We start from the raw sequence: 11456 nt of genomic DNA on the forward strand, positions 1-11456 counted from the left end.
CTCAAATTTTTTATTTTAGGGGTTACTTTTCTCATCCTAAGAGTTATTCTCATACCTTCGTGAAAAATCCAAAACGTCCCTTAATTTTGAAAATACAATTTCGGATGCATCCAAATCTCGGGAAAGTTTGAAAATGTATTTCCTAAAACTACTAGCAGATGTAAAAACAAATGATAAACTAAATCATTGTTATGAGTTATGACATACATTAAAAACGAAAAATTACATAGCTAATTGTTAACGTAAATATAACAATACATTTCATCATCAAGCGTAGCACTTTAACATCTTCAGAATATCTTCAGTCAATCTCGCAATCTTAGCATCCATCTTCAGAATATCTTAGGGGTTACTTTTCTCACCCTAAGAGTTACTCTCGCACCCTCGTGAAAAATCCAAAATGCCACATTAACTTCGGAAATACATTTTCGGACGCATCCAAATCTCAGAAAAAATTGAAAATGTATTTCCTAAAACTACTAACAGATGTAGAAACGGATGATAAGCTAACATCAATCATTGTTATGACATACATTAAAAACAAAAAATTACACAGCTAATCGTTAACGTAAATATAACAATACATTTCATCATCAAGCATAGCGTTTTGACATCTTCAGAATATCTTTGGTCAATCTCGCAGTCTTAGCATCCGCTTTGGTTGGACCTTTAGTTTCGTAACGGTGAAATGTACTACACATAACAGTTAAATATTCATCCATCTTTAGCTTAAACTAGTTGAATTGTATCTTCCCTTCGTTGTCAATTGAAGGTGAACGATAATAGAGTTTCACAACTCTTCGATTGTCTGGGTATAAATTCTCTAGTATTGATTTTAGATCAACAAGACAGATGATCCCTAAGAATCTAAATTGAAGAGGGGACTTCTCGTCATTGAAGTAGACAAAAGTGAGCTATACATATTGAGGCATTTTCTGTGTGTTCTTTGTGTGTTTATGCTAACACGTATAATAACATCCACATTTATACAATTTTTAGACCAATATGGACCTTAGAAACCCAATCATGTCTCAGAGGATATTCTTGAGACGTACTTCTGAATACACCTTGTTTCATTTTATTAAAATTAGAATGAGTCCTGAAAAATCCATGCTATCCATTTTTTAATAGTATGGGGTGAGTTTGGAAATGCATTTCGGAATAAACCCATGGTAGCATTTTTTAAAATTGGGATGTGTCCATAAATGTATTTTTGGATTCATTATGAACTATTCACGCAAAACCTGATATAGAAATAGAACCTATTATGAAACACAAAAATGGTGAAAATTTTGGAAAACTCATAGCATGTTATAAGTCTTGGAATCCAAGTTTTATTCTAGAAAGTTTTCACGTATTTTTATTCTCTTTTTCTCTCTAATCAAGTCTCTAAGAGAGCAAGATTGAATAAAAACTTAATCTTAATTCATGTTTTCTTATTCATTCTTACTCAATTGTTCATCTACTATATTTGTTTGTTATGAATCTGATGTTGAATACCAATTTGGTTAACCATGAGTGAGTAGTCCATTAAGGACTATGGGCTTATGACCTCTTGTATCATCTGTCACAATTGGTTATGAGAATTTTAGCTTAAACTTATTTTATAATCTGAGTTCATGCATTCTAACTTCGTTACAAAAGTAAGGTGTTCTTAGGTATCGATCGTAGTCTGAAAGGATATGTGTCGATATCGGAGCGCATATTTTTAAACAACCAAGTCCAAAACAACAAAAGCGCTTGGACACATTTTAGAAAAAAACATGGGCGTGCGAAAGCAGACGAATTATTCTCGTCGATGGGCAATACGCTGGCGAAAACAGGTATTGCCCAAATTTATTTATTTTCTTTAATTTATGCGGAATTCTCGTAACATAAGTGACACAGATCATGCGATTGTGTTAGAGTAAGAACCATAACCCCAAGTCCGGCTTTCTCCATTTAAGATTTAATGGATTATTCAAATAAGCTATTTTTAAATTAAGTGCTTTTTCATTTAAGTTGTTTCACCAAAATCTATATTTTTGATTTCTCTAGATATACACCGATAAGAAGAAATTAGGTACTTAAGCCATTGGTCTTTGTGATTCGATATCTTTTACTACTTTGCACAACCGTGCACTTGCGGCTGCATCATGTTTTTGGCGCCGTTGTCTGGGACCAATCACGTTTAATATTGAGTTTCTATTTGATTGTCGTATAAACTAGAGCTTATTTTTTTATTTACTTTATTGTGTTTGTTTTCTATGGTTCTCGCTACTCTTGTATGCGAAGAACTCGTTTTTTTGGTTACTTAGTTGAGCCCGTAGACGAAATCAAGCGTTTCTTACTTAAGAAACGCTGAAATTTTAGATTACAAACTATGGTTGATCTGGTTGATACTAAGCCCCTTAAGGATTATGTGATTCCCACCAAAGAGAGACCGCATTGTAGTGTTGTGCACTCGTCGATTACGGCTAATAATTTTGAATTAAAACCTTATTTGTTTGGTATGGTGCTCAAAACCAATTTGTCGGTTTACCTTCGAAAAATATGAATCTTCACCTTTTTATATTTTTTTATAATTGTGGCACTGTTAAGGCTAATGGTGTTGATCAAAACGCCATTCACCTTCATTTGTTTCCCTTTTCTTTTAGAGATCGTGTGCGGGCCTGACTTCAATCCTTGCCCCCCAATTCTATTACTTCCCGGACCCGATTGAAAGTGACCTTTCTTGCACGGTACTTTCAGCCAAGCAAAAATGCCCAAGTTAGGAATGAGATTAACAGTTTTAGGAAAGAATATGAAGAATCCTTGTTTGACACATGAGAGCGTTATAAAGATTTTTTAAGACTATGCCCTTTCCATGGGCTTGAGAAATGGGTGATCATCCATACCTTTTACAATGGTCTCTTTTGCTCCACAAGGATGACCTTAAATGCGGCTCATGGTGGAGCCCTAATGAATAGTCCTCAAGATGTATCCTATAAATTGATACAAGAGATGGCCAAAAACTACCACTCATGGGGAAGCATGTGACAAATTGCCACTAAGTCTACTTCTAAGACTGGTGGTCTTTATGAGGTTGATGTGTTTGACCATATGAACGCTGAGGTGGATACCCTTTACCAAAAGATATATAGTTTAAGCACCACACTTTCCACACCTATTAAGGTGCTTAGGCCGTTGAACATTAAGGTTAATAATGTTATCACTCCTACCAAAATGTTGGAGACTCAAATCTCCCAAGTAGCACAACAACAAGCTTCTTCTTCCGTCCCTCCCGAATCATTTTTAGGGCAACCCAGACAAAATACTAAGAGACATTTGAATGTCGTGACAAGTTGTTGTGGTAAGCAAGTGGATATTTCTAGTGAGAGCGAGATATAGGTTGAAAAGAGTGTGCCAACACCACCCAAAAAAGGAGGTTGTTGAAGAGGTTGAGAAGGAAACACCCCATGTTGTTCCTCATCCCTACAAACCTATTATTAATTTCCCATAAAGGATTCTAAAATCCAAATTGGAGGCCCAATTTAAAAAGTTTGTGGAACTTCTCAAAAAGATCCACCTCAATATTTCTTTCACTGAGGCACTAACTCAAATGCCCTCTTATGCTAAATTCTTAAAAGAGATTCTTTCCAATAAAAGAAATCTAGAGGACCATAAAATCATGGCCATGGCCCTTAATAGTAGTGTTGTGATTAAAAACATGGTAATCCCTAAGCTCAATGATCTAAGAAGTTTCTCTATCCATTTTCATATAGGTACCATGGACTTTGAGAGAGCACTTTGTGATCTAGGACCTAGTGCTAGCTTGATGCCTTTGTTCGTGTGTAACAAGTTAGATATGGGAGACATGAAACCTACCAATGTGTCTTTGCAACTTGCCGATGGATCGATCAAGTATCCTATAGATGTGTTAAAGGATGTCCCGCTGAGAGTTGGAAAGCATTATGTGTTAGTTGACTTTGTTATAATGGACATCGATGAAGATTTCCAAATCCCAATAATTTTAGGTAGGCATTTCTTAGCTACGGAGCGGTCCATCATATGTGTCAAGAGAAGGAAATTGACCTTTGAGGTAGGAGAAAAGAAAATTGAACTCATTATGGAAAAATTGTTAAAGAAACCTTCTTTAAGGGATTCTTGTTATTTGGTTGACTTGCTAATCGATTGTGTCCAAGAGAGCGCATCGAGACCTCCTCCGACCACTATTGGAAGAGAGTTTGCTCTACGATGCTAAGGTTGAGAAGGTCGATACCAAAGCTAAGAATTAACCAAGGCCTTATAAGAAAATCCTATCCCCATTAATCAAGGCCTTGATGCACCTAACCGCATGACTTCCTAATTGTACAACCATACTTTAATTCATGTAAACCTATTTTCTTATCTCGTTAGGCTTCGTAAAAATAAATTTCAATCACACTTGAGATATATTACCCACCAACAGTGAATAGAGACGGTTGTCTCTGAATCTGTGTTCCAATATTGTAATATTGTAACCAAATGATGTATGTATCTCATTATGTTGATTTTGGATAATTTAGTTCACAGTCCCAACCAATTCTTCAAAGTAGCATGGGCAGATTCAACTCGGTTAGTTGTTATATTTGAAAGTGTCTAACATGATCGGTTCAAGCGCAACAAATCTTCTCCTTCTCCTGTTCTAGAATTGTACTTTCAAGATATTTCAAGAAATATAGATATTTCTCACACACCTTTCTGAAAAGAATAACATAATTGGCATATAACTCTTTTGTAGAAGAATTTATTGTAATATTATGGGCATCTATTATTCTTTCCATGATCACACTAGCTTTGACCATTTTCCTATCTTCATCTTTTATTTGTTTGGTCCTTACCGCGGGCTTGAGTCCACTTCTCACATTCTTTGTGATGTGATACCTACAAAATAATACATATGATGTATGAAACACATTTACAACCGAACTCATCAATGTGGTATTGTGATCGATAACAATGACCTTCAATGTGTTTTCTCTGTCATTTAACATTGTCTGACACACTTTCAATATCCCAAGTCACATTATCCTCTTTTTTGCTTTCCAAAAGTTCAAACCCAACAGAAAAATTATTTTATGTAGAAGTGACACAACCAATTTTTAATAGTGGAAGTTTGTACTTATTAGTGTAATATGTTGAATCCATAGTGAATACAGTGGAAACTGTGTTGAACAACTTTATGAAATCAAGGTGAGTCCAAAATATATCTGAAATAGCTTTTCCATCCTCGCACACTCGGCACTTAGATACATAATGGTTATTATTCAGAAGTTTCAACAATTGTTACATTTCCGCTATATCCACTCTCATCGCCTTGTTGTTTCGGACATGGACATTATATAATTGCTTGTATATGTTGCTCATCTGTAACATTATACAAACAAAAGCAACATCAAGCTCATCTGTAACATTATGGACATTTCCTAGTGCTTCCTGCCACGACTCAATTTGTCATGTATGTCAATAAGTTAAAGTAAGACATATCATTAGTGCATGCAAACAAAACACAAGCAAGAAAATAATATATATATATATATATATATATATATATATATATATATATACTGCAGAAAATTTCAGAGATACACCAGGGAACTAATACATTTAAATATTTCAGATATGCATCTTCGGAAGCAACAGAGAACTAATACATTTAAATATTTCGGAGATCTCTGAAATTTCATACAGTATATGAAATGCTTAACAATTCTAGAGATGCATCTCCGAAATATTATGTAACTCAAAAATTGCATCAATGGTGAATGTACCACATGTAAGTTGAAAAAAACATATTATGATTGCCATTTTCAACCAACAAATAACTTATACACTATGTCTAAACTATGTTACATGTGATTTCACACATTTTTAACCATAATCATTGATTTCTACTCATTTACACTCAATCTCAAACATTTAAAAAAAATATCGAAATTTTTTACTTGAAATTGATGATTTTGATGAAGTTGAATAATGTTACGGGAGAAGAATTTGACGCGACTCTTATGTTCCAAAATATTCCGGATATACATCTCAAAATATTTTAATGTTACCTTACATTTGAATGAATCCGGAGATATATCTCCAAAAACATGAGATATTTGTGAAAATTTACATGAAATAGTTAGGGTCCCATAAAAAACTTTTAAAGAAAACAACCCAGTCCAAAGTCCAATAAAAAACAACTTAATTAATATACTAGAATTTTATCAAATTGAGAGAAATTTAATAAAAATTGATTTGTTTATTCAAAAGTGTTTTGATAGAGCATTTTGTTTTTGTCAATAAAGTTCTTAAAAAAAATTGGTAGAAGTTTGGTGATTAAGCACATGTTAGAGAAAATAAAACTCAAGCGTTGTGAGAAGCACTTGGGTGGCTGTTTTTGCTAGACTTGCCTGTTTGTTTTTAGCTCGTTTTTCTGGATGTTCATGGCTTTAGCTATGTTGCAATTTCTAGGAGGCTAGCATAGTAATCTTTGTAGTTTTGCTGGATGTGCTTGCTGTGTTTTTAGTTTTAGGAATTCTGGTGCTTTTCAGGTGCAGTAGTGCGTGTGATCAGTCCTGTCAAGCTCTCATACTTGAACATCGGTTCTGGACATGTCAAGAATGTTGTTGGTGGCTGCATGGAGGAAGGTTTGAGTGTGGAGACTGATCATGAAATCATTGGAGCTTGTTTTGGGAGTTCTTCTAATAGCTTAATGTTACTGCATTGGATTTTATTCTTCTGGTTTTGTTGCAGTGGCTTAGAGGTTTATTGGCAGGTCACTTGGCCCAATTATTCTAGTTTTAAGTTTGTTTCGGTGGCCTCATAGGTGCTTTTGTATTGGCATATCCCTAGTAGAGATAGGTTAGGCGCTGCTTACCAAACTGTGCCACTATGTGAGAGAGAGAAAGAGAGAACTACTCCCTCTCAAACAAACAAAAACCATTAATGAAACATTTTAGCTTTTAAGAATCATCAGCTAAAGATATGTGGCATTTCAATTATATGCCATCAGTGAAATAAAAGTATACCCATTCATTTTTCAAACAGCTAAAATTATTAATCATGTCTTGTCCCACGACAGAGATAACTACAAGGATTGAGAGAAACAATTGGATAGTATAAAAATCCAAACTTTTAAGAAGAAAAAAAACTATCAAAACCATAAGCATATATCAATTAGGGAGGAAAATAAACCCAAGTTATAAATCATTGGAGTATATTGCTCCTAAAACCCATTGGGAAAATTCAAACCCAAAATTGAAAAGGCATATTCAGTACCAGAGTAAACATCAGTAACAACAATCAACTTTCACATAAAGTTGCAATCCCATGAAATGGGATCATGAAACCACCCATTGAATGCACATATATGTCGTGTATCATATGAAAACCCTTAAACTCATCTATATGAATCAGGGCGCTTTGGTTTGGTTTGAACAACAGCCTCAATCTTCTCCATCACAGCAGGAGTCAGTAGTGGAATGACATTAATAGCCTTCATGTTCTCTTGAATCTAAGCAAAGAAAAATAGAAAAGATAAGATAATTTACAATGGCAAAGAATGCAGAGTGAATTCTAGCAAGTTATGTCTCAAATTAAGGACATTAAATTGCTTTCATGTTCTCCTGAGTCTAAGCAAAGAAAACAGAAAGAAAATATAAAACTACTCTGCTGCTACTTTTCAACCTTTTCAGTATTTGCTAAATTAAATTCCCTAGATAAATCATCATCTATAATTGGTAGTAATTTTAGTTTCCATTGTACTGTTTCATTGAATACATATCATTACTAAGCCTCAAATTCAATTTGCATATTTAAAAATTGCTTGCAGCTACCATCAAAGGGTCAATACCCTCCTTATATTTGGTGCTTCCATTGACTCATTTCCTCTCAATAGCTGACGATACACATATGCAAGAATTATAAACTGAGCTCAAAACATTGACTGCTGCACTCATGAAAGAAAATGTGAGGACAGTGAAAGCATCATGCTGAGTATCTCTAACACTGCACTAGTGACCTGCTTTGAATGGATTGCTTGAAATCACACTTGAGCTCCTTACATCTAAGCTCTGCAACTTTTGCTGCATCACCTATGGCCTCTACTACACTCCCACCACAACATTTATGGTCAGAAATGTTATGCTTGATTTCTGAAATTCGATGGGTTAAATTCCTACATGGGTCTCCATTCCCTTCTATTTTGCTGCGACTTTTTAACCTTTCTAATATTAGTTAAATTCCTACATGGGTCTCCACTCATAACTGGTTGTACTTTCAGTTTAGATTGTACTGTTTCATTGAATACATCAGTATTTGCCTCAAATTCTATTTGCATCTTTAAAATTTGCTTGCAGCTAATAGCAGGGCAATACCATTATAGAGTTTGTTCAATTTTTTCTCCACTCTTTTGTTTTAATTTCTTGTTATAGTACTTTTAATAACAAAAACGTCATTTTGATTTCAGTCAATTTTTTGTTGTCACAGATTTATACAAGAGCAAGTGAAACCAGAAAATGTAAACAAAACTAAAAGTGCCCCTATTTCTCTTTTACTAGTTTCATTCACTTCTATTTGAAAAAGTTTCACGACATTAGGAAAACAATGAACATCTCCAAACTCTACACACTTGGGTAATATGTGAATACATCTCCGTATTAATAACACATAACAGAAAGTTTGAGTTATCTCATGCCAATGCTCAGACGTAAGTAACTAAACATTTTCCAGTTGCGACTAGTGTTCCTTGCTAAATGCACAATGTATCAAGAATGAAAAGAATGTATGATGTAATAAATAGAGACACAATTGCTCTCAATACTGAAATGATGTCCTTACAAAATGTATTGATAATGTGAAAACTAACCTGAGACTCTTTGGTAGCACCACAAATAACTGACGAAACATTAGGATTGGCAGCACACCACGCAATTGAGAGTTGTGCTAATGGCACACCCAATTCATCTGCTATCGGCTTTAAGCCATCAACCTTTTTTAGCACATCATCAACCAGTGATCGAGATGCAAGATTCTACAACACATGAGAAAAAGTGGGAAAAGAAAAACAATTACTCAGTAACCTAAACAAAAGGGGCGACAAAAATTTCATTCCCATCCATCATACAACAATGAAGTTACAACCTATGTCAATTTAGAAGGCAGTCATTCATTACAAATGAGCGATACATTACTCCCTCTGTTTAGTTCTCTCCAATAGATAATAACTTGATGATGGACACAGTTACTGTGTTGATATGGCCGTCAATCTCACCAATAAAACAGTAATCATATGTCAAAATTCTGGGCTGAATTAGTCCCTGTATCAACCACTGAATTTGTTCATACTAAAAAAATCTTAAATCGGTCACTGACAATAGACTCGAATTAGTCCCCTAGTATATTATGATCTCTCGTTCTGGTTACCAACCCAAACCAGTCCCTATGTTATATTGTTATTCCTCTTTGAACTCTCATTCATCTAGAAAAACTCAAATTGGTCCCTTCCTAGTCCCTTCATAAACCCAAATCACTCCCTCTTCTATCATGCTCTCTCAATCTACAATCATTTTAAATTGCAAAATGCAACCACAACACACAAAAATGGACAACTCTGAATTATTTCTAAAAAAAATAAAAACCAGTTGAAAAGTTAATTACTTTGTAATTCTCCAAAGCAAAACGGCTATCTGAGGGAATAACTCCTTTCTTGTACTTTCCAGTGAGCACTCCAGATCCAAGTGGGCTCCAAGTGGTGAGACCCAATCCATATGTAGAATACAGTGGAAGATACTCAGTCTCAACCTGCAACACACATTCTCACACTCATATCAAATCAACTCAAATGTCCAATTAAAATGAATAAAAAACACATACTCCCTAAAATAAAGTGTCCAACACTATTACATGATAAACAAAATAAAATATAGTATAGTAAGAAACCTGAATAAAAATTGGAAGAGAAGAATTTACCTTGTGCCTGTTCAAGAGGTTATACTCAGGCTGTTCAACAATCGGTCCAACCAAGTCCAACCGATTCGCAACCGACCAAGCCTCGGTAATCTGCTGCGACGACCACTCACTGGTCCCCCAATAAAACGCCCATCCATTATCAATCACATGATTCATAGCTCTAACCGTTTCTTCAATCGGAGTACTAACATCAGGCCGGTGACAGTAGATAACATCCACATACTCCATATCAAGGCGCTTAAGCGAAGCGCGCGTGCCTTCCACGATATGCTTCCGCGAAAGTCCCTTGTCGTTGGGACCCTGACCGCCCCAGAAGATCTTAGTCGAAACAACGATGTCAGAGCGTTTCCAGCCGAGTTCACGGATGGATTGTCCCATGATCTCTTCGGCTCGGCCGTTGGCGTAGATTTCGGCGTTGTCGAAGAAGTTGACGCCGTGATCACGGCAACATTGGAGGAGTGACTTGGCTTCTTTGACGTCGAGTTGGTTTCCGAAGCTTACCCATGCTCCGTAGGATAACTGGCTTACTTTGAGACCTGATCGGCCGAGGTTGTTGTACTGCATCGTGCTCGGAGAGAGAGTGAAGTGAGGAGAGAGAAAGGGTGATGGGGATTTAATGACGGTTTTTGGTGGGTTTGGGTGAGGATTAGAATATTTGTGTACTTAGATCTGGAGGATATAAATGAAAGACGGTTACTACAAGGAAATGTAAAAAGATATATAGTTTCACGTGTTATGAAAATAATATAGTATTATTTTATATATGGAAATTGGAAAGGAATCCGATTCCATAACGTTGTTACCTATGCCAAATCTAATTAAAAATGGTTAGAGGATCATAGATGAAGAAAAGATTCTAACATTTTCAAAAAAGATAAAAGATATTATCATTTTTGAAAATACAAAATATCTTGAAATAAAATTTATATTTATATCTGACTTAAATAAAGGAAAGAGTGATTCAACGGAGATTACGAAAAGATATTCAAGTTATTAAAATTTGATTTGGTTTTATGGTTGAAAAGTTGACTATGAAAGTGGTTTATCTATTAGGATGTATGATAAAGTATTATCATATTGACCAACAAGACTTGTATTTAATTTTTATTGATTTGGAGAATGTGTTTGATAGAGTGTGTAAAGAGATTTTATGAAAAATTAAAGAAATGGGTCGGGATTGCATATATTCGAGTTATCCGAGATATGTATGAAGGAATGTCGTCTAGTGTGCAGACACAGGATGGAGAGACAAACGATTTCTTCATAACAATAGATTTGCATCAAGATTCAACCCTAAGCCTCTATCTTTTTACCTTAATGTTGGATGTACTCATGAAACACATTTAAGAGCTGCACTAAGAAACATGCATTTTGTAGGTGATATATTATTACTTAGAGAGTCAAATGAGGATTTAAATAAGAGGTTGTAGACTTCGAATGAGCTTTAGAAACTCATGATTTTCGCCTAAGTATAAGTAAGACAAAGTATATGGAATGTA

At 35.1% G+C, this 11456-nt stretch overlaps 2 protein-coding genes and 1 non-coding gene across 3 annotated transcripts; 1 reads left to right on the forward strand and 2 right to left on the reverse strand.

Annotated features, from left to right (window-relative positions):
- Positions 1-2746: 2746 nt before the first annotated feature.
- On the reverse strand, positions 2747-2853 carry LOC127098955 (small nucleolar RNA R71). Its single transcript, XR_007793636.1, has one exon. It is a non-coding gene; the product is annotated as a small nucleolar RNA R71 (small nucleolar RNA).
- A 796-nt stretch (positions 2854-3649) lies between these two features.
- On the forward strand, positions 3650-6749 carry LOC127093955 (uncharacterized). Its single transcript, XM_051032841.1, has 3 exons — positions 3650-3995; positions 6540-6635; positions 6742-6749. The coding sequence occupies exons 1-3, from the start codon at positions 3650-3652 to the stop codon at positions 6747-6749; spliced, it is 450 nt and encodes a 149-aa protein (XP_050888798.1).
- Positions 6750-7139: 390 nt separating this feature from the next.
- Positions 7140-10687, reverse strand: LOC127092338 (probable voltage-gated potassium channel subunit beta). The gene is made up of 4 exons (XM_051031188.1): positions 9958-10687; positions 9646-9789; positions 8855-9019; positions 7140-7501 (listed from the first exon to the last, which is right to left on the reverse strand). The coding sequence occupies exons 1-4, from the start codon at positions 10519-10521 to the stop codon at positions 7388-7390; spliced, it is 987 nt and encodes a 328-aa protein (XP_050887145.1). The 5' UTR covers positions 10522-10687; the 3' UTR covers positions 7140-7387.
- Between the last annotated feature and the right edge of the window lie 769 nt (positions 10688-11456).

Source organism: Lathyrus oleraceus, chromosome 6, assembly GCF_024323335.1.
Source record: "Lathyrus oleraceus cultivar Zhongwan6 chromosome 6, CAAS_Psat_ZW6_1.0, whole genome shotgun sequence".
In the NCBI taxonomy this organism is placed as follows: Eukaryota; Viridiplantae; Streptophyta; class Magnoliopsida; order Fabales; family Fabaceae; genus Lathyrus; species Lathyrus oleraceus.